We start from the raw sequence: 23,664 nt of genomic DNA, 5'->3' as shown, positions 1-23,664 counted from the left end.
GGGCTTCCGCTTCCGCCCCTCCGACCAAGAAATCATCCGGTTCTTTCTCTACACGATGGTGGTCAAGAGAGAGCCTCTAATGCTGCTATACAACAACTTTGTGCATGTGGAAGACCTCTTTAGCGACAAAGAACCGCGGGAAACATGGGAAGACTATGGAGGAGATCAACTTTGTGATGACGAAGGCTCGCAAAAGAAATATAAGCCTTCCGATGGCGTTCACAGAGGCGTGAGGGGCAAAAGCCTATGAAATGCTCTTCCGAGTGGCGGTCGCAGGAGGTGGAGGCCTGAGGCAGCTGCGACGGTTGAACCGGTGGCGATGGCGGAGGGAGGGGATCGTGGGGGTGAGGAGAAGCCCAACAAAGAAAAGAAAAATATTTTGGGGCCTGATACTTAGGGTTAGAAAGGGGATAAAAAAATTATTTTTTTTAATTTTTAATTTTCACATGAACCCTTAAATGACACGTGACGTCCAATCATTATCCATATAGGCACCACGTCATCAGTTAACGGAAGACTTAACAGCCAGACTAATGGATGTATGAAACTGTCCCGAAATTAACACTTTAGGTATGACTCTGAGACGAAAAAAAAACTTAATGTATTAAATGTTGAAAACCACGAAACATGATGGTAGTAAATAGTCCTTTGCCCACAATTTTTTCATCTTAAATTTATTTGGGTTTCTAGGGTTTCACTCAATTCTACTAGTTAATTTAGTCTGCCTTTTTACTGGAACTTTTCAATTGAATTTATATGTAGTAACCGGAAGTTGGCTGTATATGGTTTCTGATCATTCGATCTAGATGGCTTGAAGATTTGGCTTTATATAAATATGATAACGAGCTGAAGATTGAAGTGTCGATTTAGGTTCTTTTTTAATTGCTTTTAGTTTTGGTTGAGTCAGTGGTCTAATTTGATCGATCTTGTGTTATGTTACTATTTATTCTTTGTATTATTTAAAACAATTATGGGAAGGTATTTTAAGAGAAAATCAACATAAGATACTCTTTCATTCTCTACAACGAATATTCAAAGTTTAACTAAGGGTAACATAGAAAGTATACTAGCAAATCTTCCTAGAGATCCTAGACTTCACCTTTGGATATTAAAATATGATCTAAATATTAGAGATCAAGTTCGAAGAGCTTATTTACATAAACAATTGTTTCAACCTCGAAACCATCAATTTTCATATTGTATGCATTGAAAAATATGTTTTGATAGGCGTTTCTAAAATATTAGAACATATCATGGATAACTATAAATAAAATTACTATCAATTTCTTAGAGCTATTTTTTGACTTCGTAGTTGTAAATTTTGACTTCGCCACTATTTTTTTTCAGTACGTTGATAATTTTTACACTAAGGGGATGAGGAGTTCGGCAAGATCACATAATAGACAGGCTAAATTAGTATCAAATTTCTCATCTACAAGATTTAAATCTAAGATATATCACTTTCAAGTGAAGATGAATACCATCATATCGTAATATTAAGTATCAACGAGTAAAGAATTATTTGGAAAAGAACGAAGAAAGGCTGTCACGTTACGAAACGACATCGTTTTGGCGACCGCTAACGATCCACCTTCCCTCGGATTCGACGATCCTATTGGTTCAACTCTGCACCGCATTTACCACCACCAGCACCCTCCCGCCATGTATTTATGATCGCCACTCCACCACTCCACCGCTCCGCCACTCCACCGCTCTACTCCCTTCTCCCGGCTGCTAGGGTTTCCGATTCCCAAATGTCGCAGACCCATTTCAGCAAGGGCGACGAAGTCGAGGTCGTCACGAAGCCCTCCCGCGGTTCCACCGGGCCGTACTACCCCGCGACGGTGCGCCGCCCCGTGGTCAAGGACAAGGCCCACATTTTAGTCCAGTACCAAACCCTGACGACCCCCAACGCCGTCAGCCCCAGACTCCTCCAGGAGATAGTCGAATTAGGCAATGTGAGGCCCGCACCGCCGAGGGAGCTCTACCAGTTCTTCAAGGTGGGCGACGACGTCGACGCCTACAGAGAAAATGGGTGGTCTCGCGGGACTGTGACGGACATTCTGGAGAACTCCAAGTACTTAGTTGCGCTGCGGGGTGAGGAATTTGAGTGCGAGCAGTGTGATTTGAGGATTCACAGAGACTGGGATGATGGCTCTTGGGTCCCTCCTTTTCAAGAAGAGGTCTTTTTCTTTGATTTTTTTTTTATATAATTTTTTTTAATTAATAGGTATTATTTTTTGATTATTTTCTGTATGAATTTATTTGCAATGGGTTTAATTTTGTTTGATATGATTGGGACATTTTTTGAGATAGTAGGTAGAAATGTTCACAATCACCAAACATATATGCTATAGTAAGATTATTATTTCTCCATGGTTTCAATAGGAAAAAGAATCGCCTGTGAAATTTATGACAAAAGTGATGTTTCCTTCGAGGTCAAAACATGTTTTCGATATTGCGATTAAGTCAAATCAACATTTTGTGCTTTCAGCGAGAGGTCAGCCAAGTGGCTTTAATCTTAGTTGAAGAGGATGTATCCATTGACTTATGCCAAAATACAAAATTATTTATCGACTTAAACCAAATTCTGTACTATATTATAGTATACAATTGTTCAAGGTAGATTCTTGGTGCAAGTGGTTGACATCAAATTAGAATATTAATTTTCAATCATAAGTCATTATTTTATGGTTTGCTTTGTAAAAAGTGATTATGTGTATATAATTATATATTAATCTTTCGTTTGGTGCAGCTTTGTGTAAGCGATTTATGGTGTTTGCTTTCTGTTTTTGATGTTCTGGTGATTCAGTGGTTGCCAATGTCTTCCATGAATACATTTTCTAGTTATGCGTTTCTGGGTAATTGTTCTTGTACAATGTACAGCTTTCTCGGTTTTGAATGTGTACTCAGGTTTTGAAAACTTGAATTGCAGAATAGTTCGTCTGGGATGGTGGTGAAATCTAGAAAGTTAATATTGAAATTTAAGTGCGGCAAGAAACCATTGGGAGCAAGCTTTGAAAACGGGACTGTGGTGGAGGTCAGCAGCGACGAGGAAGGCTACAAGGATGCTTGGTACACTGCTAAAATAATTGATCATGTAGGAAATAACAAGTATCTGGTGGAATACCTGTACCTGGTAACGGATGACGGGACAAGGGATCCCTTGAGAGAAGAAGCATGTGCAAGTTATATTAGACCTTGTCCTCCTGCACTTCCATCGGTTGCTCATTTCAAAGTGCTCCAGAAAGTCGATGCTTGGTACAATGAGGGATGGTGGGAGGGCACCGTTTCCAAAGTTCTTGGCGGCTTAATGTATGTTGTCTATTTCAGCTCCACCAATGAAGAATTAATGTTTGAACATTCCAATTTGAGGCCTCGACAGGACTGGATTAACGGACAATGGATCCCTGCTTAAATGGTATGACTTCCAAAAGCTTTTATTTACTGTACATTTCAAAACCTTTTGCAATGTCTTTGCACTTTTGCTTTCTGTTTTTGCTTGGATGGCAAGAAATGAGAAAGCATTACTTATTGGAAGCTTGTTCTCACTGAAAAATAGATTTAAATTTTGACATCAGTTGCCCTTGCACCGTTAAAGAGACTCTACAATTGAGGATCTCTAATTAGATTCCTTATTTTTGCTGTACAGGTGACCTAAAACGGACATGATCACGAAGAGTTCGCTGACATAAGGAAATAGGAAAAAGAAAGAAGCAAAGGAGACTTATCGACTATGTACTTCGTAGCGCTTCTTCGATTGTTAATGTATAAAAATAGATTTAGCTCGTCTACTAACAACTGTTGTATTAAAATGTTCTGGAGAGTGCCTTAATCCATAGATTTATCAAATTTAACGGTCCTCGATCATGCTCATGAATTTCATTGTTTGGTTGCCGGAACATGCACTGAGTGTCTTGAATGATAAAATGCAGGAAAATTCAGGTGAGTTGGGATGCAGAGCTGAAGATGCAGAAAACTATGCCAATGTTCAGCAGGGTAACAAAGGTACAAGTAAATAGTGATGAAAATTACCATTTTCCATGGTTCTTTGACACTTCCGACGTCTTTGGATTTATAGCTAATAACAAGATTTTCGGAAACTCAGATAATAGATAGTCTTCTTCGATCATATGACCTTGTCATTCCTCTGCAACACATATAAGGATTGTTAGGAATGTCTGATTGCTTGTAATCCCACGATAGTACCGAAGTTATTTTCTGCTACTACAATGTCAGGGACATATGCGCAAATAGAACACGTTATAAATAAAAAATTGAACTAGAGGGTCTCTAAACAGACAATACGGACGCACTAAACTGTGGTTGTGTACGGGTTACTGTCCCTTTAATGTCTCTAACCCTATTTTTAGTTAAAAAATTGTCACTTGTTCTGTTTGTGAATGTTTTCCTAATACCTGTATGAGATCAACTTGTGGTTTATTAAGGATCGTTTGATAATCATTTTGTTTTCAACCTTTTGTTGTCAAACAAGATTCCAATTGTCATATTTCAAAAAAGTGAATACAAACTGAAAACTAAAAACGAAATGGTTAAGCCATTTTGGCCATTTCTTCGTTTGGCAATAGGTACCTGCAAACATGAGGAACAATTCTCATCATGTCTCATGATTGAAGAAAATAAGATTTGGGTTTTGACGCTCACTATCTCCATTGTGAATCTCTCAACGTATTTTAGAATTTAAAATAAATAATAATGTAATTAGGGTAATAATATCTACGCACCTCTTTTAACCTCTCATACACCTATTACTAATTATGTCTTTTGATTTTTTACAACTCATCTAATTCGTCGGCCGAAATTTAAGAAGTGTGAGTGAAAGGTAAAAAGGGTATATGTGGATCACTTGGGTTCAGCCTGTTGGCGCAAAACATTTCTTGGATAACCTCCTCGTCATCGGTGGCCCATTGCGATTAACCAACTTGATTAGAGCCCACAAAGCCCATCAATCTGGTCAAATTCTATTAAGCACCTTCAATTTTCTTCCAACTCTCGATTTCTCGATTCTCAAAAATCAAAATCCCTAATTTAATTCCAATCCCCTTTTTGTCCCCCCAAATTATGGATCAAAGATCCAACCTTTTATCAACGTTTACAATTCGTTTGCTCATAACTCCTCTGTGAAAGTAAAAAATGGCGAACTCGGAAACTCAGAAGTGAGATCCCACTTCATCTCGATGCATCAGACTGCGTTCGATCAAACACCATCTCGAATTTTTCACCCGGTAAGCGATTTCCATACCCTTTTCGTAATTTAGTCATCTGGGTAATTTGAATTCTGTTCATATTTATTGGAATTTGATCATGAAACCCCAAAGATGTGGTTTTTTCCCGGACGAAGTCGTCCTCCAAATCCTCTCAAAACTACCCATTAAGTCGCTGTTCAGGAGCAAAACTGTTTGTAAACTTTGGTACAGATTGGTTTCCGATAAGTATTTCATTCAATTGTACAATGAGACGTCTGCTAAGAACCCTACGTTATTGGTTGAGGTTTCGGATTCGTCGGGATCGAAATCCGATTTGATTGTCGTGGATAATCGGAGGGGTGTTTCCGAATTTTCATTAGATTTCTTGAGGGATAGGGTTAAGGTCAGAGCATCCTGTAATGGCTTGTTGTGTTGCTCTAGCATTCCTGATAAGGGTGTTTACTATGTTTGTAATCCCATTACTCGGGAGTTCAGGTTGCTTCCGAAGAGTAGGGAGCGCCATGTGACCCGATTTTACCCTGATGGTGAGGCAACCCTGGTGGGATTGGCTTGCAATTTGTCCACTCAGAAGTTTAATGTTGTTTTAGCGGGCTACCATCGGACTTTTGGTCATAGGCCGAATGGAACTTTTGTATGTATGATATTTGATTCTGAGTCGGGCAAATGGAGGAAGTTTGTTTCGTTTCAGGATGATCAGTTCACCCATATGAATAAGAGCCAAGTCGTGTTTGTTAATGGTGCACTTCATTGGTTGACTGGTAGTTCCTGTATTCTCGTGCTCGATTTGGAGTTTGATGTTTGGAGGAAGATGTCATTGCCGGAACAAGTGACCTGTGTGTCCGGAAATAGGTTTTACTTGTTGGAGTCAGATGGTTGCCTGTCGGTGATCCAGATTTCAGATGCTTGGATGAAAATTTGGGTGTTGAAAGGTTACGGGAGAGAGGAGTGGCATTTGGTGGATACGGTGAGTCTTCGATGTATCAAAGGACTTGTGCCGGGCATCTTCCCCATATGTCAGACTGGTGAATGCGTTTTCTTGGCAACCCACAAGCAGATATTGGTATTTTATCGCAAGACTCGTGTGTGGAAAGAGATGTACTCTGTGAAGAACAGCTCTACACTCCCGTTGTGGTACTCGGCACATGCATTTCGGAGCACGATTTTGTCTTGTCAGTAAGATGTGAAACTACATGTCATGCACTTGTTCTGTACATGGATTTCCTATGTTAATTATCTGTATATGTTTGGCCGTTGGGGTTTGTCAACAGCTATCAACATTTGACTTATGCAGTATAAATAATCCTATGCTTTTGGTCGTGGCATATTATCTTCTACTTGTTTTCATCAATTTGAGTATGGGACCCCTTGCTCATATGCACTCTTGTTCTTGTTTATTCCTATGCATTGGTTCTCATATGATTGCTTTAATTCGAGGGCTAGAAATAAACAGCGGTGCGAAGGGGAAGGAAATGAGTATCTGAAAATCACTTACCTTTGCTTTTTTCACGTTACAATATTATCATAACTATCAATCTCACATTTATATTATGGTGATATCAAATTAAAAAGGTCTTAACGAGTATCCACTAACAACCAATGAGTTGATTTGCGACCTCTAAGTTGTGGGGAGCACGAATTTGTTGCATTAGTGCTGGCAGCTCATGTTACTGCTTTGGCTGGTCACTACTACAGTTGTTCCAAAATAATCTATCAGATTCACAAACTTAAGGATACACAATTGTATATCTCGTCTTTATGGGAGAAACTTGCATACAATTGGAAATATTCTCGTGAAAGTGCTAAAGCATAATGCACAAAACAAAAATGATTTATTTTCAGACTTGCTTGAAATTGCTTTTCCATAAAGCACTTTTACTCATAAGAGAATCTACTCGAAGGGCTCTCATAATAACCATGTTGAAGTTTTCAAGAGGCATATCCCAAGAAACACTTCCATGACTCAAACGCATTTTAAAATTTTGGATAAAATACACTTTCATACCTTAAGTTTGAGGTCTATTTCAATTCCTTACAATATCTTCAAAACATTTCACTTTCATACCTTAAGTATTGTTTTATTTCAAAATAATACCTCCGTTACATTTTCCATCTATTGATCCGTTAAGTGCCGATATGGCTGCCAGATGTATTACACGTGGCAAAATTTTTTTTTTTTTAAACCTTATTCTTCCAAAAAAAAAAAAAAAAAAAATCAAAAGCTGCAACACATCCCTACAACCCACCCTGCCCATTATTCCTTCCCCCCAAAACCAAAACCCATTAATCCCCCCCCCCCCCCCCCCACCCTGAGCGCTGCCGAAACCCCATCCCCTTCATCATCATCCCCATTCATTGTCCCTCCTTGCAACCCAAACCCAAAACCACTCCCACCCCATCCTTCGCGCACCCATCTTCCCATCCCCATCCCCCCCCCCCCCCCCCCCAAAAAAAAACCCACAACCCAGAAGAAGAAAAAATAAAGAATAAAAACCACCCATTTCTTCTCCCTCCCGTCTTCCCCAAACCCACTGTGCACCCATCCTCCACCTCCTCCTCCTCCTCCGCACCCACTACCTGCAACCTAGCAAATAAAAGAAAAAAAAAAAAAAAACCCATCTCCTTTCCCTGCAACCTAGATCCTCCCAATAGGTGTGGATTTAATGAGTGGGATGTGTAGAAGAGGGTTGGTTTTTGGGTGTGGTGGGTCATAGAGGAAGGTGGGTTTGAGTGGGTCGTTCACGCGCCAGGGGGGACAGGGGCGGAAGGAATAATGGGCGGGGTTGGTTGAGGGATGTGTTGTAGCTTTTGATTTTGATTTTATTTTATATTTTTTTGAAGATTAAGGTTTTTTTTTTTTAAAAAAAAATTTAATATTTTTTTTACCAAGTGTAATACATTTGGCAGCCACGTCAGCATTTAAAGGATCAATGGATGAAAAATGTAACGGAGGTATTATTTTGAAATAAAATAGTATTTAAGGTATGAAAGTAAAATGTTTGAAGATGTTGTAAGGAATTGAAATAGATCTCAAACCTGATGTACGAAAGTATAATTTATCCTAAAAATTTTCTCTATACATAATCAAAAAGCACTTGTAGAGCAATCATCCAGTGGAAGTTTGGTTTCAAGGCCCACACGGTCATACCACACCGAAAGAAAACTTTAAGGCCTTTTTTCATTTTAATGGGCTTTAGACAAAAAGGGAATCGAATAAATAAAGGACACGTGGGACCCCGAGCTCTGCGTAGTCCAGCGGCACGACAACTGTTAATCTGCGGCGATGTCCAATCCGGATTCGGAACAAAGAAATCCAGTCAGCCAACCAGACCCCAATTCAACGTCTCGGATGAGAGAGAGAGACGCACACAGAGAAAACCTCCTTCGGCTTTAGAGCTTCTTCATGAGTGCTTCTCTGTCCTTTTTTCGCAGACCCAAAAAAACTGTGACATTTGGATTGCTTGCTGATTGCTGATTGATTACTGGATGCTCAGGTCCTCCATGTCCAGAAGAACCCAATTCGCCAAACATCCCGCTTTGATGCTCTATGGTATGATTTTCTTCTCTCAGTGATCCCTGTGTGCCTCAGAGCTCCAGGTGTGTCCGTATCAATCTCTCCATGTTGATTTCCAGTGGTTTTATGATATGGGGTCTGCTCAATTTTATTGATTTCATCGAATTTTTGTTTGGTGTGTTGGGATTACTGAATTGTTGGAAATGGGGTTTGATCATTTTTCTGACATTTGGGGATTTAAACCTCAGTTGGGGTTTTTCGATTTTTACTTTTAAATTGAAATTTATATCGATTCGTGGGTGATAAGTTGATACAATACGGTGTATTATGTGTTTCTTCCTGAGAATTTTGTTTCTTGCGAAATGAACAATGTAAGTTTGGTTATTTGTTAGATTGAAATTCTTGGGTTTTTGTTTTAATTCACACCTCACAAGTTATGCAGATTACCCAATATTGATATATGGGGTCCACCATCCACGACCCCTTTTCCATTGCTAAATGCTAATTCTACTCTTTAATAGTTTTCTAAGTAAAGGTCCTGTTATCAGCAAAGTTGGGAAGTTTAGATTTTTACTTATATATGCATTGCCATTTTTCTGTTTGGTAATCAATTTATTAAAACAAATTCTTGTCTGATATGTGATGATTTATGAAGAGTCGTATATTCGTGGAAGTACCTTACAAAAAGTTTTGATTTTATGTATACATGCATCCTTGTGACTGTTTGTTTTTTATTTTCAGATTGTATTTCTGGAATGGCTGCTTTGAATCGATTGTAAGTCGTCTAGCTTGACTTAGCTTACAGTACGTTAAGGTCTTTTACCCTATGGCTCGGAAGGGTAACCAACAGAAGAATGCTGTAGATCGCCAGACATCAAGGCACAAAAAGAAGGGTCCAGATTCAGGGTGTACACTAGGAGAAACGAAAGGGCATGGGAAAGCAAGTGAGGTGAAAGTTTTCCCTGGAGAAGAACTGCCAAATGGTGACCAGCCAAGCAGTCCTCTTTCAGCCAGTTCGAGTAAAACCAATCATCCTGTGGAGGAGAATAAAAGCAAACAAAAATCTGGAAAGTCTTTGAGGAAAGAGAAGCAAGGTATGGATGTAATGCAGGGTCCAGAGGAATCAAGTCCTTTACGGAGTGATTCAGGAGATTGCAATGGAAACAATGAAGCTCCAAGCATGAGAGAAGAAAATGGGATATTACCTCCGAGCCACTTACGCCGAAAACATACAAAAAAAAAATCTGGTTCCTCCCTGAATAGATGGCATATGAGAGCTTTGATGGCTCGGTTAGAGTTTTCAGATACCCGATTGTTTAGAAACTTGAAGGCATCAGCTTTGCCATTCTTGAAGATGGCTAGTGAATGGTTGCAGAGGCACGAGCCAATGTTTCTTACCGTAAAAAGTACGGCACTATGTGCCCGTGATTATGTCAAAACAAAGTTTGAGCAGGCATATCCAATTGTTTTGAAGTGGCTTATGCAGTTGGGGGGTATATTGTTTCTTTTATCAATGGCCTGGTTGGATTGTACCGTAAGGGGCATTGATAGCTTAGCTCGGATGGGAACAACATCCTTCTTTTCAGTTGTATGGTGCAGCATTCTCTCAGTAGTTGCTATGGCCGGGATGTTCAAGTTTCTGATTGTATTGGTAAGCCCTAGTATTGCTACATTGCTACGGACGACTCACCTCATTATAACTTACAGTCTCTTTGGCTGGGATGTTTATAATTATAGGTGGCTTTATTTTTTCTACTTGTTTTTTCCCAGCAAAATGCACCTGTTTTGAGTCCCTTTGTCCTTTTAAACCTCCCTGGTTCCTAATGTTTACTTCTCACTTGTTGAACGTCCAGACTTTTATGTATGTTTCCTTATGAATAGTTATCTGTTTTTTGCAATGGGTGAGGCGGATGGGTGAGTTTAAGAGTATCTGTTAAAGTTTGCATTAGTATGCTCTCATACATATTGAATAAACTCCCAGGTCTTTGCTGCTTTAATTGGACTTTTCGTTGGGTTCATGCTCTCGATTTTGGTGGTTGCTTTTTGTGGAGCTCTTTTGTTGTGGTTCTATGGAAGCTTTTGGACAACAGGATTTGCAATCTTCTTAGGAGGTGATTCTTTTACCTCCTTTCAAGTGCAGATCATCTATTTCAATTTTCAAGTATGCATATTTCTTCATCACAGCTTGCTGAGCTTTGACATTCTTTGACATTCAGGTTTGGCATTCACACTGAGCCATGAGCGTATTGCCCTGTCCATTGCCACTGTGTATTCAATTTATTGTGCTTGGACATATGTTGGATGGCTGGGTTTGCTTTTGGGGTTGAATTTATCTTTTATCTCAAGTGATTGTCTGATATATTTCCTAAAGTACAACGTAAATCAGCAGAGAAGACCCAACGGATCCCCTGAACAAACATCTGGAATTCCAGGTCAACCAGACTTCTTTACCAGTGAGCAGGCACATGCTTCATCCTCTGAAAATGTTCCATTGTTTTCTGCCGATCGTAGCCAAGGAGTACCCTCAACCAGTAGCACTGATTCTGAGATAACCTCTGAAGATGAAGTTGTTCGGCTGTTAAACTGTACTGATCACTATTCCGCGTTGGGATTTTCTCGATACGAAAATATAGATGTTTCTTTACTGAAGCGGGAGTACAAGAAAAAGGTAAGTACCATTCTTTCTTTGCTCTAATAAGCATGAAAAGGGATCTTTTCCTGACTTCTTTGTTGTTTCTTGTTATGTTATTCTCTTGGAAGTTTCAAGATTTGTATGGCCAAGCATTGAGTCTGAGATCTAACTTTGTTTAGTGAATGATGACTTTTATCTTTCCGAAGATTCGTCTACATATGTAGAAGTACTGCTTCTGGATAACAGGCTATACTGTTCTGCTAATATATTTCTTTTTCTTTAACAAGTTTGTTATATTTCTTATCAGGCAATGTTGGTCCATCCTGATAAAAATATGGGAAACGAAAAAGCTGCTGAAGCTTTCAAGAAACTTCAGAATGCATATGAGGTGATCATTTGATGTCCATTGAGATTTTTTCTATGATCGATTTGATTATGGTTCTGATTGTACCACTGGCCCTTTTTGCTCCCATATTTTCTAGATTTTGCTTGATTCCTTGAAGCGAAAAACATATGACGACGAATTAAGGAGAGAGGAACTGCTGAACATTTTCTGTAGATTTCAAAGTACTTCACAAAAGGTAATATATATCTAATTTTTATGCTTTCTTGTAATTGGTTTTAGAATTCAAAATTTTTTGACCAATCTCTTCCATATCCATGAGGAATGTAAGAAGGGGTTGATAATTGACAGTGAAGCCTGTCAGTCGGCTCCCGGGATCCTTTCATTCAACTTTGTGATTTACTTTGGAATTGTTAGTAGAAGCTTATGTTGTTTTGGATACATCCCTTTGCTATGGCTTCTGCTAGGAATTAGTTGTTCATTTACTGAATATAGTTCTGAGGGATGTCAAGTATTACGTGTTCTAAGTTTTTCCGCCTTACCTAATATTGCAATGTGTTTCCTAGAATGGAGGGCACGGTGTCTTTCCCCCTGGATTTGCACACCCGGAAGCTGATGGTGAAGACCCATTTGGGGATTCAAGGAGAATCGCCTGCAATAAGTGCGGCAATTTTCATGTCTGGGTGCTCACCAGGAAATCAAAATCTCAAGCACGATGGTGCCAGGTTTTCGTTTACCTTTAAGCGTTTAATGATGTTCTATTAGTTTGCATCTTTAAAGATGATGCTGTTAGAGATTTTTTCGCCTGGTGCTAATGTACTCCTCTTTGTGGAATTTCTCTTTTGAAAGGATTGCAAAGATTTTCATCAAGCAAAAGATGGTGATGGGTGGGTTGAACAATCTTCCCAACCCTTCTTCTTTGGAATGTTGCAGAAAGTATGTGCATTTATATATGCTGGAGAAAGGTTGCTTTAGAATTTTGCGTTAAAAGAGAATAAAAAAGAACTATCACCAGTGCAATTATAGTTTGCCGAAATTTACGTAATGCAAGATCATCCTTTTTTTAAACAATGTTGTATGTGCAGATAGATGCTCCATCCGCATTTGTTTGTGCGGATAGCAAGATATACAATGCTACTGAGTGGTATATTTGCCAGGTAATTCAATTTGAACTATTTTACTAAGTTTATCGTGGATATTCTTTTTCCTTTAGAATAACACTCATGCCGCCTTCTGCATCCACACACAGTTTTTGTCACATTGAAAGCAGATGTGCATGAAGCTAAATTTTGTTGTAGGGAATGAGATGTCCAGCCAACACTCACAAGCCAAGTTTTCATGTTAACACTAGTGTGACCTCTAAGCATAATACTGGAAAGGGAACAAGTTCGGGGCAAAGAGGAGGTCAGATGCCAACATCGAACTTGGAAGAGAACATGACAGAGGAAGAATTCTTCGAGTGGTTACAGAATGCAGTGCAAACTGGCATGTTTGAAAATTTTGGTACCGGCACCTCCACTGAGAGCCCATCTGCCAAATCTGGACCTGGTACCAAGAGTGGTGGCAGCACCAGTGGCAGTGCTAACAAGAGAAAGAAAAAGGGAAAGAAATGGTGAGTATCCAAGTTGTTCCCGTTTGTTTCGCACTATCCAAGCATTAGTGATGCTGATTCCTGAGAAGAAAGTTCATATGTTCAATGTTGGCCTGTTGTTTTTATTTTCTTTTTTTTTTTTTTCAGAAAAGAATGCCTGAGGAAAGTTTGACATCATTAATCATAAGTATAGAATCCAATCACCATTAGTCTGCAACACCAGAGAGTTTGTATACCGTCTCATCATTCTTAATCGTCTTCATTTCTTCCATTATTTCCCCATTTTCACAAGACCGTAGACCGCTATAAGAAAATTCGAGCTGCCAAAATTAGGGTAGTTTACATTTTCGTGGCAGGTCAAGGCAATAATGTTGTTGCACTGCCTACATTTTGCACTTGGGCTTGTGTAGGGAGAGGAACTGGTTGGACGCAAGGAGTGATGAAAAAGCAAGTGATGTTGGGCAGTGCATTACTATGCATATGGAGTTTATGAAACCATGTAATCTGATGGTTAGCTATTTACCTCATGGGATGAACCCTAACAAATATGATAACCCGCGACAGAGTCGATTTACTCCTTGTTATGCTCCCGATATGATCAGTTTGGTGGTTCAGCTTTGAAATTGTGGTGTCGGAATTGGTTTTTCGATCTCCAGTGGCTCGATTTGAATTGGATTCTTGACAGGGCACCTAATTAGGGTGGCAATGGAGATTGAAATGTCTTGATGCTAATCCGCCCTTGTTGCTAGTCAAATTTTGGACTTGAAAAACGACCTGTTTTGTACATTGGGTTCGCAAGGGCGAAACTATGCTTAGACTGGGTTGAGCTACCGTTCAGTACAATTTTTTTGGACAAATAAGAGAATTGTTATTAGCGTTTCAAAATTTAACTGTGCTTTTTAAAAATTAGCCTATCTCACCAAGCAAAATTCGTTCCTTTCATCCTAACTGATCATAGATGGAAAAAAAAAAAAAAAAAAAGAAGTTATATTCCACCTCAGTGAAAATTTTAAGTTCCGCCTCGGATTTAGTTATGTCATTGGGGTTTGGCTAATGCAATATTGTTATATTCTTATAGCCTTATTTATTTATCGACAAAGGTCAGTTGATTAAAATAAGCGTGTTTTAGATTAGCCCTTTACAATTTTTAACCTTTAGATAAAACCCAAATTTTGAATTTGATGCCATGTAAGATAAAATATGTCCATACATTTAAATTTATTAACACCATGCCACCAACATTAATATGGCTATTACGGTTTTTTTTTGTATGACTTTTAACTTATTGTCTTTTGTTTGTCAACAACATTCAATTAGTTTAAGTTTTTTTTTTGCTTTTAACTAATAAAAAAAAAAAAAAGGTTCTTTTCTTCTTTTATGTGAAATCTCCTAATCCAAATCTAATTAGTTCAATATACATTCTATTGAAAAAGTAGATACATTAACTTGTGAAAATTAAAAAAAAAAAAGGTAAAAATAAACAAGTAGATACATTGTTTCTTGTAAAAACTAAACAATAGTTACATTATTTTCATTAAAAAAAAACAATATGTAATTTTTTTTTAAATAACACAATAGGTACACAATTTTCGTAAAAATTAAGTAATAGGTACTTTATTTTTGGAAAAAAAAAAAAACTAGTAGAAACATTGTTTCTTTTGAAAATTAAACGATGAATTTATAAGGTAAATTAGTTTGCATGTATTTTGCATATGTGGGTTTATTATTATGTAGGTAAATTATTTTTCATGTATTTTACATATATTGGGTATATTATTTTTCTTTTTTTAAGCAATCTAACATTTAAAAATTTAATAGTAGGTGAACTATTTGAATCAATTTTTTTTTTTGTAGGTAAATTATTTTGCATGAATTTTACATATATCAGGCATTTATATATGTGTGTCTGAAATAATTTACCTACATTAATATGTAAAATATAATTTTATTGACTTAATTAAGCATGTATGATAACATATATTAGACATGTTTTATGTTATTATATATTAGGCAATGAATTTATAACATTAATGTTTTTTTTTTTTTTTTTTGTAAAATCATTAATTCTCCTTTACCATCCATCCGCATGACATTAATTTTGTACATCAAACATTCAAATAGGGTTTATAAAAAAAAAAAAATCAAATAGGTTATTTAGGCATCCGAATTTTTTTTAATGTGTCAAACATAATCAATGAATTTGCTGATGTGAAATCTAGTCAATGAGTTTTATTTAAGAAAAAAAACTTATGTCAAATTTTATATAGAGAAAATTAAATTTTAGAGACTAAAGTCATATTTTCAGTTAAAATAATGAGTCATCCGTTTTATAAAGAAAAAAACCTAAAAGGTCAGAAGAAAAAGAATTAAAACAAAATCGATAAAGAAGGAAAACCAATTAACTAGACCGTTGGATATCTATCACGAAGAACTAGATGAATCAAACGGTGGACCAGGACAACCTTACAGACGGACAGGATTTAACCATCAAGATATAACTCCTTCACTTGTTTCGCAAATCGCATATCCTCGCCGGGTCTCTCTCTGCTCCGAAACAGCTTCAATGGGGGCACTCATACACTCCTTCTCTGTAGCTTCTCTCACTCCAACGGCTCTAAAACTGGTCTGCACAAATGGGTCCTCCTCCAAAAACCAAAATTCAAGCTTGCAATTCTCAAATGGATTCTCTTCGTTTTCTTCTCGTCGGCCATTTCCAGCTCAGAAGCTCCCAGTAAGAGTCAGAAGGTCGGTGATTGTTTTTGCGAAGAAGAACAGCAACAAGGAGAAGAAGAAGGAAGACAACCACAGCTTTGCATCGAAACCGGATGAGGCCACTGGGCCTTTCCCTGAATCTGTGCTGCTTAAACAGGTTCCCTTTTGTTTATATTTCTACACAAACTCCATATTTCTTTTACTCCTTTTCACTTCTTTATTTTGGGTTTATGATTTTTTTTTATTTGTAACTTCGGCTTCCGAAATTCAAAGACTTTTGAGTGCGACCCTTTACTTTTTGGCTGCTGTAGAATGCTCAAAATTTGTTATTTGGGATTTAAAGTTAGTAAATTCGTGTTTCTGATACATTCAAATTGTGGGCTTCTGAGGGATTTATTTTGCTTTGTTTTGTTTCTTGGAATTATTGTGTTTCACCATTCAAGTATGAGCCTTGCGTTCTGAAAGATTTTATTTTTCTTAAAAATTTAAATGAAGGTGGATAAGATAAGATTTTTTGGGTTGCTTAAGTTTATTTGTGGATGGTTTTGAGATGAGACTTTGTTATGAATTGCAGAAGAAAGTCCAGGAAGATGGTAACGTTCTCCCTGAGTTTGCAGATGCCGAAGAAGGTAAGCTATCATGATTCAAACGGATTGCTGCTTTTCGAAAGGAATAGCGATTGCCCTTTTTTCCGAAGAATCATTTGGGGCCTTGCAGTTATTGATTTTGTTTTCATTTCTATGCAGAGAAGGTGTATGAATTTTTGAAGCTTCAGCTGCAAAGCGATTTGAATGAAGAACGAAGTAAGTGCGGTTCATGCTCATTTTTCTTGCTAGTAGGATTGCCTCTTGGTTTGACTTGTTTGATTAAAATGGTGAAAGAAATTGTCTTCTAATAGTTCATAGAACAAATGGAAAATATTATTTAGTGTTTAACCATTGTTGGTTGGTTATAACTTATTGTTTCCCTTGTTACAGTGCGCCACTATGAGCTGGTTTATCTGATTCATGAGAAACATGCCGAAGAGGTTGGGAGTGTCAAAGAGAAAATTGAAGGTTAGTTTTTCACTTCTAACTCTCTTAGTAATGTCTCCGTGAAGTTCGATAGATTTGCAATGAACTTTGATGCAGGCAAAATTTTCTCTTCTAACTCCCTTTGTAATGTATCTGTTATTACTGAAACAAATATGATAGGTTCATCATGAATTTTGGTGTATTCAAACTTGTCTTCTAACACGAAACAGAAGTTGAGATCGAAAGAAGTTAAAATGCTGTGATGATGTGTGGATGTTTTGTAGTGTTAATGGTTTCCCTGCTACATGTTGATCTGTGAGGGTGTCACATTTAGGTTGCCCATGAAATAATCTTTAGCAGTTTTACTTTAGCAATCATATTTGAAGAATGGATAGCTTTTTTGTTTTTGTTTTTAACGTTATAATTTCTTTTTCCACCTAACATGGCAAGTGAGCTTGTAATTGATAGAATTTCATCTATCTATAAGTATTGCTTAGATTGAACATTTGTATAGCAACTTGCTAACGTTCTATTCTACTGATGCGGCTTATACTTATCGGAATTCTTGTAGCATGAAGTTCCCTTACCCTTTTGAGCTGCATTTGAAATATATCGACAAAGTTATATTGAAGTTTATCTATGAATTACTTGCAGAGTTTCTAGCGGAGAAGAAAGCCAGGATATGGAGAGTGAGCAATTGGGGAATGCGAAGACTAGCATACCAAATAAAGAAAGCGAAGAACGCTTACTACGTTTTGATGAACTTTGAGATGGAAGCCAAATGGATAAATGACTTTAAGACCATGCTAGACAAGGATGAAAGAGTCATTCGGCATCTTGTTATTAAGAGGGATGAGGCAATCACAGAAGACTGCCCTGCTCCTCCCGAGTTTCACACCCTCGGTGGAGGTACAGATTCTGATGAAGAAGAAGAGGATGATATGGAGTATGATGACGAAGAGTATGAAGATGACGATGAAGACGGGATTATTATCGTTGACGCTGACAATGATGATATAGAAGAAGATAGGGAACAAAGAAGGGTAGAACAACTAGTGTAGGAAAACCAGGATTGATAAGAAAACTGAGGGCAGGGAAAGTGAGAAATATTTTTGTATAAATTTGTGTAACGTTTCAAACAATAGATTATATTTAAGTAGATGGTAGCATATGAAAGATTTGTTTTGATTTATGTATCTTATTTGATTTAAATTTAAATAGCATATAAAAGTTTTGTTTGGATTTGTGTATCTTATTTGATTTAAATTTAAGTGGCGTATAAAAGATTTGTTTGAATTTATCATTTATGTATTTTTTTTTATTTAAATTTAAATATACTCAAACAGTTGATTTGATTCCCATTTAAGAGACTGGTATATAAAAATATCATAACGCTGGATATTAAATTCGATATTTTTTTTCTTCTCAGAGGTAAAGAATTTTATTAAATTCGAATAGAGATGTTTATATCAGAAGTTAATGTATTAAACAACCATTCAGGCTCAAAACCATTCCAACTATGAAAGCCCCCTTCCTTTTACCACTAGATGTGATGCTTTGTTACAAGTCCAAGGAGCAAAGATAAATTTACTGACTATGAAAGCCTCATTCCCTTACTACAAACGAAGTCACTAGATGTACTGCCTTATTACAAGCCCGAGGAACGAAGATAAATTCTACTGACCTCACTCTTCGTATGATGCCATATTAAATTCGATTCATAAAATTGTGTATGATGTGCATCATAAGATACCACCTAATATTGAAAGTAAGATATAATTATTTTGACTTGTGGTTCCATAGTAGTTTGGTTTAGTTTGGCTTAGTTTAATTTGGTTTGGTTTAGTTTAGTTTAGTTATGTTGTCATGTCTAGCTAGTGTTGTGGCTGTGCTGCAATGATATGGCTGGATATGATTTTTGTATTGAGTGATGTGTTATTTGGTCTCGTCTACCTAAAATGACTCTATATGGTCTCGCTTCTGCGATGACTTTATGTGGCCTTACTATTCGGTGGTGACCATTTGCAGTTGCTGATACAAATCTGTTATATCTATCATTTTGTGACAGTTTTTATGGTGGCGTGTAAAATTTTCGTACATGTGGTAGCCATCTAGAGGTTTACTATTGTTGTCTTGCTTAAGCAAATTCATCTCTAGATCATTTTCTTAGTCACTGGAGTATTGTACCCAATTGACACCTATGTATTGTTTGAGATGATTAATAAAATACCAATCTATCGTTGCTTGTTAAACAAAAATTCCCCTCAAAATAATTAATTAAAATGGATAAGTTTCATTAATGTGTGATTCACTTAATTCCCAATCCCCTCCAAATAAAAAATCTAATAGAACAAGTTGTTTATTTTAATTCAATCCTAGACACATAAGGAAGCCTAAATAACATTACTTGAAAAAGAAACTTCTATTTTATCTATGAGATAGGATCAGGGGGTTAATATTTTGACATTTCTTTTGCACTTTTGAAATTACAATTCACATCATCATTCATTAAAGAAAGATTATATTCACACATCCTAAATTACTTCTCCAACACATTTTTAATTTTTTAATATTTTCTACACACCACTAACACTTGATAGAAAAATATTAAAAAATTAAAAAAATATGAAAGAAGTAATTTAAGGTGTGAATATAATCTCCCTTCATTAAATGATAGGAGCGATGACATGAATTATAACTAATATAATACATAAACAAATAAAGATTAAAACTTAAAATGAATAAAACTGGGAATTTCCTCAAACAGCAGAAACTCTAGAAGCCTATTTGTCTCTTGGGATTGGAAGCCAAAGTCAAAGTACATCTATGGAGATTGGGGGATGGAGGTTCTCTTGAATTCCATGATTAATTGTACAACTAGCTTTTATGCACGCGCTTAATCTTGTGTAGAAGATATTTTTTGAATTATGACGTGCTACACGCAACTTACATGTTTTAAATATATTTATATGCGTAAATTGACAAAAGGAAAGTCAAATATTTGAAGTAAATGAACAATTTTAAATCATGCTAAAAGAAACCTCTCATAAAACAATTAAAACAGCTGAATTCACATAATAAAATCAGTTTCTATAGAATTTACATTAAGAATAGAAAAAATAATATTTAATAAATAATTGATTGAATCACATTATTGTTAGCCCACTCCTCCCTCTTAGTGTAGATAATATCGTTTGTTAAAAAAAAAAAAATCATTTGACAATTAATTTAATCACATTGTTATTCACGTGTGAAAAACTTTTGTTATAACCGTCATTACACGCCTCTTAAGATGTTTTGAACGTGTTTAAAAATAAAGAAATTGAATCACATTATTGCTAGCCTATTGTGACGACTTGTCCTTACGTTTCACTGGAATTTCTTTTTCTTTGGTGTGTTTGAACGATTTTGCCCTTTTTGGGAAACGTGTAATCTGACGTGGATTTTGTTTTCGCCTACTAATTATTTTTCATAGTTTTGTACTTAATTTGTACTCGTCGATATGAACGTGTGAGTGCATGTTAGACTTGAAACATACTTGTAACAAAAAAAAGTTACGCTCCGTCAAAGTACGAGGATAACGGGTATTTTTGTACACGTGTGTGTACAAATCAATCAGTGTTAGAAACACTGTATTAGATATGGAGACATTTTCTGGGAGGAGGATTCTCTACCCTCCTAATCTCTTTACCCCTTCATCCCCTCCTATTTGAACAGTCACGGTTAAGCCACGTCAACATCTTATATTGATTTTTTTATAGAGATAATAAGATAAAAAATAATGTGTGGGAGGAGGGGATGAAAAGGGATGAGAATAAAAGGGTAGAGAATGGATATAGACTTATTCTCTATATTCCTAACTTCAGAATGGATTTTGAATCACTGAGTTTGGTTAACTATCGAACTAGACATTCACTTAGAAAGTTGGGAAGAAATTCCCAGATTTCTAGAAATTAGGATTCATGGTCATTTGGCCACTTTCAGGCCAAATTCCTGGACAACACGGACCACATTTGAACTTTCAGTAATTATAGATCGATTCTTTACATTCCTAGCTTCAAGTGGGTCTTTGTAGAATTGAATTTGGTTGAGAATCAAGCTCGTTAGGAGCTTTGGAAGTAGGACCAAAAACCTACAAAATCGTTGGTCTTCATGGGGAAGGCAAGTATCGTGGTACTCGCGGCGTGTGGGACGTGTGGGTAGCTTCCTTGTGTTCGGCGCGTAGGCGAGTGGGTGCAGCCACTTGTGGTGGCACGTCCGGCCTCCCATTGACCTTTTGTCAATTTGTGTAGGTCCGTGATGTCGAGTAAATCAATTTCGTATATTCAAACCTTATGTTTGAGCAATCTGCGGAAGTTTTATTTAAGTTTCCATTTATGTGTTATTAAACTAAATTAATTAGTAATTTCACAAATAGGGGAAATGTATCTCGAGGGTCGGAGGCTTCGTTTCGATTGCACATCTATAAGTGGGCATTTTGTTTTTATATCTATACATAGTTATAGTTTCCATAAATGCGTATTTATTCCGTTATTACGCTTATATTGCCAAGTATCGTTATTGTGATATTAGATTGTGATAAATGCTGCTATATGGTTGAGATATTACTGTCATGACATTCAAACATATTTTTACATGCTCATCTACTGCACCTTGATGTTAGTATTTCACCCAGGGCCAGTCATTCACGTGTATGTTCACATCCGCACCATTCGCTCGCCTTGGATCTAAGTTAGGTGCTAGTCTTATCGTACATATTGCATTAGGCAATTCTGACTCGTATGTGACCACGCCTCGGCACCAGTCTTCACGTGATCTTAGTACTAGAGCGTATTGATTATACACAGTTATGTCGTACAGGTTGCATTATGCAACTCCGACTCGTGTGCTAGCATAGATTGATGAGCAAATGATTATACTTGATTATCACATGATTATATTACTGTGGCATTTGATATATCATGACTTGGCATATTTTTGGTTATATTGCTATTGTATTGTTGTTACATACTTACGTAGTATGTTTTAAGGAAACTATACTTGTTTTACGACAAGGGGTTAGTATGTTCGAAAATAAAGGTTTTCTTACAAACGTTGTTTTGCTGACCCACTCAACTTTGTTTTTTGCCGCTCCAGGTTTAGTAGCTGTGCTTATGTGTAAACAAGGATTCTGGCAAATCTCAAGAGATCGTTATCACTAGTGGTATAACCTTCATCCTATTTACTATATTGTCTCATGCTCTGACATCACATGTGAAAGGGGTTCAATCCCGCTCACCCGCGCACTCTTTTGATTAGGCACTTTTTGGTTTAAATTTATTCACATTCATTTTCCACATCACTTTATGGCTTCGTCACCTTCTAAGTGTCGGCCAACATAGCTTGATTCGGAGTCCTAGTGGACATTCCGGGTTGGGATGTGTCATTGATGGTTGAATATTAATATTTCACGAGGAAAATCTATACTATTATATTATATATAAAGCGCGCAGCTCCTCTTTAGGGTCACGGGCTTCACTAAAAAAATTTGGACAAAAATGCCCCATAAACAAGAAAAGTTCAAAAGCAGCTAATAATGCATCAAATAATGCAAGGGTATTTACGTCATATAAATGGTATTTTTTATAATTAATTTTTTGTACAGTTTTTTTTTTAGGATATACTAGGGCTGGAAATTTTTCTTGAAAATCTCAAACCAAACAAAAAAATTCCCAAACCGATAATACCGAAATTTTTGGGATCCATATTGAACCAATCTTGAACTTTTCGGTATGGAATCGGGATTACATATTTAATGATTCGGGAATCTCGAATTTAACCAAATATATATATATATATATATATATTTATTTTGGTTGTATGCATGTTAAATATTGAATTTATGACACAACCTGACCCAGAATGTCCACTAGGACTCCGAATCGAGCTGTGCTAGCCGACATCTGGAAGGTGATGAAGCCATAAGGTACAGTGATGTGGAAAATGTGATTAAATTTAAACCTAAAATTGCCTAAGGACCAGAGTGCACTGCGAGCGGGAACGAGCCCGTTTCACACGCAACGTCAGAGCATAACTAAAGTACAGTAGTGTGGTTAAGGATCATACCCTTAGAGGTAGCAACCTATACTGATATTCGCCACAAATCCTCGTCGATACGGACTTTCAGCATCTAAAACTTGTAGGGGTGCAAAAATAAGGGTGAGTGGGCCTGAAAATAAAGTTTTTAATAAAAACCTTTTTGAAAACATTATAACCCTTCGTCGTAAAACCTGTATAATTTCCCAGAAAATAATAATACATACGTATATAGAAATTATGCTAGAGAGTAGTGAAAACCAAGTATATGTCATGTCAAGTGTCTTAGCAATGAAATAAGTAAGCCAGATGAAATAAATCAATATAAAATGATATGCCAGCCGGAGTCACCTAACGTGACCTGTACGGCTTTAAACCTACACACGAGTCGGAACCACTTAATGTGGTCTGTACGACAAGCTAGGTGTAAATAAATACGCTTAAGTGCTACGATCACGTGAAGGCTGTACGAAGTATCGCAAGTCACCTACGAGTCGGAACTACCTAATGTGGTATGTACGATAGGCTTGCACCTGCCTTGGATCCAAGGTGAATGTAC

At 37.0% G+C, this 23,664-nt stretch overlaps 4 protein-coding genes across 8 annotated transcripts; all 4 read left to right on the top strand.

Annotated features, from left to right (window-relative positions):
* Window positions 1-1,558: 1,558 nt before the first annotated feature.
* On the top strand, window positions 1,559-4,300 carry LOC125477429 (protein AGENET DOMAIN (AGD)-CONTAINING P1-like). Of its 3 annotated transcripts, XR_007258505.1 has the most exons (4): window positions 1,559-2,183; window positions 2,936-3,421; window positions 3,653-3,768; window positions 3,936-4,300. XR_007258505.1 is itself a non-coding variant. In XM_048584526.1 (3 exons), exons 1-2 carry the CDS (start codon window positions 1,671-1,673, stop codon window positions 3,416-3,418), a joined length of 996 nt encoding a protein of 331 aa, XP_048440483.1. In that variant the 5' UTR covers window positions 1,559-1,670; the 3' UTR covers window positions 3,419-3,421; window positions 3,653-3,852. The 3 variants fall into 3 exon arrangements, 2 of the variants coding, with proteins under 2 accessions (XP_048440483.1, XP_048440484.1); XM_048584526.1 differs by lacking the exon at window positions 3,936-4,300 and having other exon boundaries at window positions 3,653-3,852; XM_048584527.1 differs by lacking the exon at window positions 3,936-4,300 and having other exon boundaries at window positions 3,645-3,852.
* A 676-nt stretch (window positions 4,301-4,976) lies between these two features.
* Window positions 4,977-6,550, top strand: LOC125477446 (F-box protein At5g49610). The gene has a single exon (XM_048584573.1). It carries the CDS (start codon window positions 5,326-5,328, stop codon window positions 6,403-6,405), a length of 1,080 nt encoding a protein of 359 aa, XP_048440530.1. The 5' UTR covers window positions 4,977-5,325; the 3' UTR covers window positions 6,406-6,550.
* Window positions 6,551-8,464: 1,914 nt separating this feature from the next.
* LOC125477377 lies at window positions 8,465-13,522 on the top strand. Of its 3 annotated transcripts, XM_048584406.1 has the most exons (11): window positions 8,467-8,775; window positions 9,481-10,390; window positions 10,721-10,850; window positions 10,956-11,407; window positions 11,679-11,759; window positions 11,854-11,952; window positions 12,281-12,439; window positions 12,564-12,650; window positions 12,800-12,871; window positions 13,013-13,326; window positions 13,453-13,522. In XM_048584406.1, coding segments are annotated over exons 2-11 (2,220 nt in total). In that variant the 5' UTR covers window positions 8,467-8,775; window positions 9,481-9,565; the 3' UTR covers window positions 13,454-13,522. The 3 variants fall into 3 exon arrangements, with proteins under 3 accessions (XP_048440364.1, XP_048440363.1, XP_048440362.1); XM_048584407.1 differs by lacking the exon at window positions 13,453-13,522 and having other exon boundaries at window positions 8,465-8,775; window positions 12,964-13,079; XM_048584405.1 differs by having other exon boundaries at window positions 8,468-8,775; window positions 13,013-13,522.
* A 2,287-nt stretch (window positions 13,523-15,809) lies between these two features.
* On the top strand, window positions 15,810-18,272 carry LOC103961275 (30S ribosomal protein S6). Its single transcript, XM_048584495.1, has 5 exons — window positions 15,810-16,174; window positions 16,592-16,646; window positions 16,764-16,820; window positions 16,995-17,072; window positions 17,685-18,272. The coding sequence occupies exons 1-5, from the start codon at window positions 15,869-15,871 to the stop codon at window positions 18,089-18,091; spliced, it is 903 nt and encodes a 300-aa protein (XP_048440452.1). The 5' UTR covers window positions 15,810-15,868; the 3' UTR covers window positions 18,092-18,272.
* The last annotated feature ends 5,392 nt before the right edge of the window (window positions 18,273-23,664 follow it).

Source organism: the organism of the source record quoted next, unplaced genomic scaffold (assembly GCF_019419815.1).
Source record: "Pyrus x bretschneideri cultivar Hongxiangsu unplaced genomic scaffold, Pyrus_bretschneideri_v1 Contig21, whole genome shotgun sequence".
In the NCBI taxonomy this organism is placed as follows: Eukaryota; Viridiplantae; Streptophyta; class Magnoliopsida; order Rosales; family Rosaceae; genus Pyrus; species Pyrus x bretschneideri.
The sequence above is the reverse complement of the archived record's forward strand: the minus strand, read 5'-3'. Positions and strand labels throughout refer to the sequence as shown.

Bases quoted from the DNA above. Each gene is read 5' to 3' on its own strand.
- LOC125477446 (XM_048584573.1), top strand. From the start codon at position 5,326: ATGAAACCCCAAAGATGTGGTTTTTTCCCGGACGAAGTCGTCCTCCAA.
- LOC125477377 (XM_048584405.1), top strand. From the start codon at position 9,566: ATGGCTCGGAAGGGTAACCAACAGAAGAATGCTGTAGATCGCCAGACA. The intron at 11,408-11,678 runs GTAAGTACCATT...ATTTCTTATCAG, and splicing joins AGCGGGAGTACAAGAAAAAG to GCAATGTTGGTCCATCCTGA. The intron at 12,651-12,799 runs GTATGTGCATTT...TTGTATGTGCAG, and splicing joins TCTTTGGAATGTTGCAGAAA to ATAGATGCTCCATCCGCATT.
- LOC125477429 (XM_048584526.1), top strand. From the start codon at position 1,671: ATGATCGCCACTCCACCACTCCACCGCTCCGCCACTCCACCGCTCTAC. The intron at 2,184-2,935 runs GTCTTTTTCTTT...CTTGAATTGCAG, and splicing joins TCCCTCCTTTTCAAGAAGAG to AATAGTTCGTCTGGGATGGT.
- LOC103961275 (XM_048584495.1), top strand. From the start codon at position 15,869: ATGGGGGCACTCATACACTCCTTCTCTGTAGCTTCTCTCACTCCAACG. The intron at 16,175-16,591 runs GTTCCCTTTTGT...TATGAATTGCAG, and splicing joins AATCTGTGCTGCTTAAACAG to AAGAAAGTCCAGGAAGATGG. The intron at 16,821-16,994 runs GTAAGTGCGGTT...CCCTTGTTACAG, and splicing joins CGATTTGAATGAAGAACGAA to TGCGCCACTATGAGCTGGTT.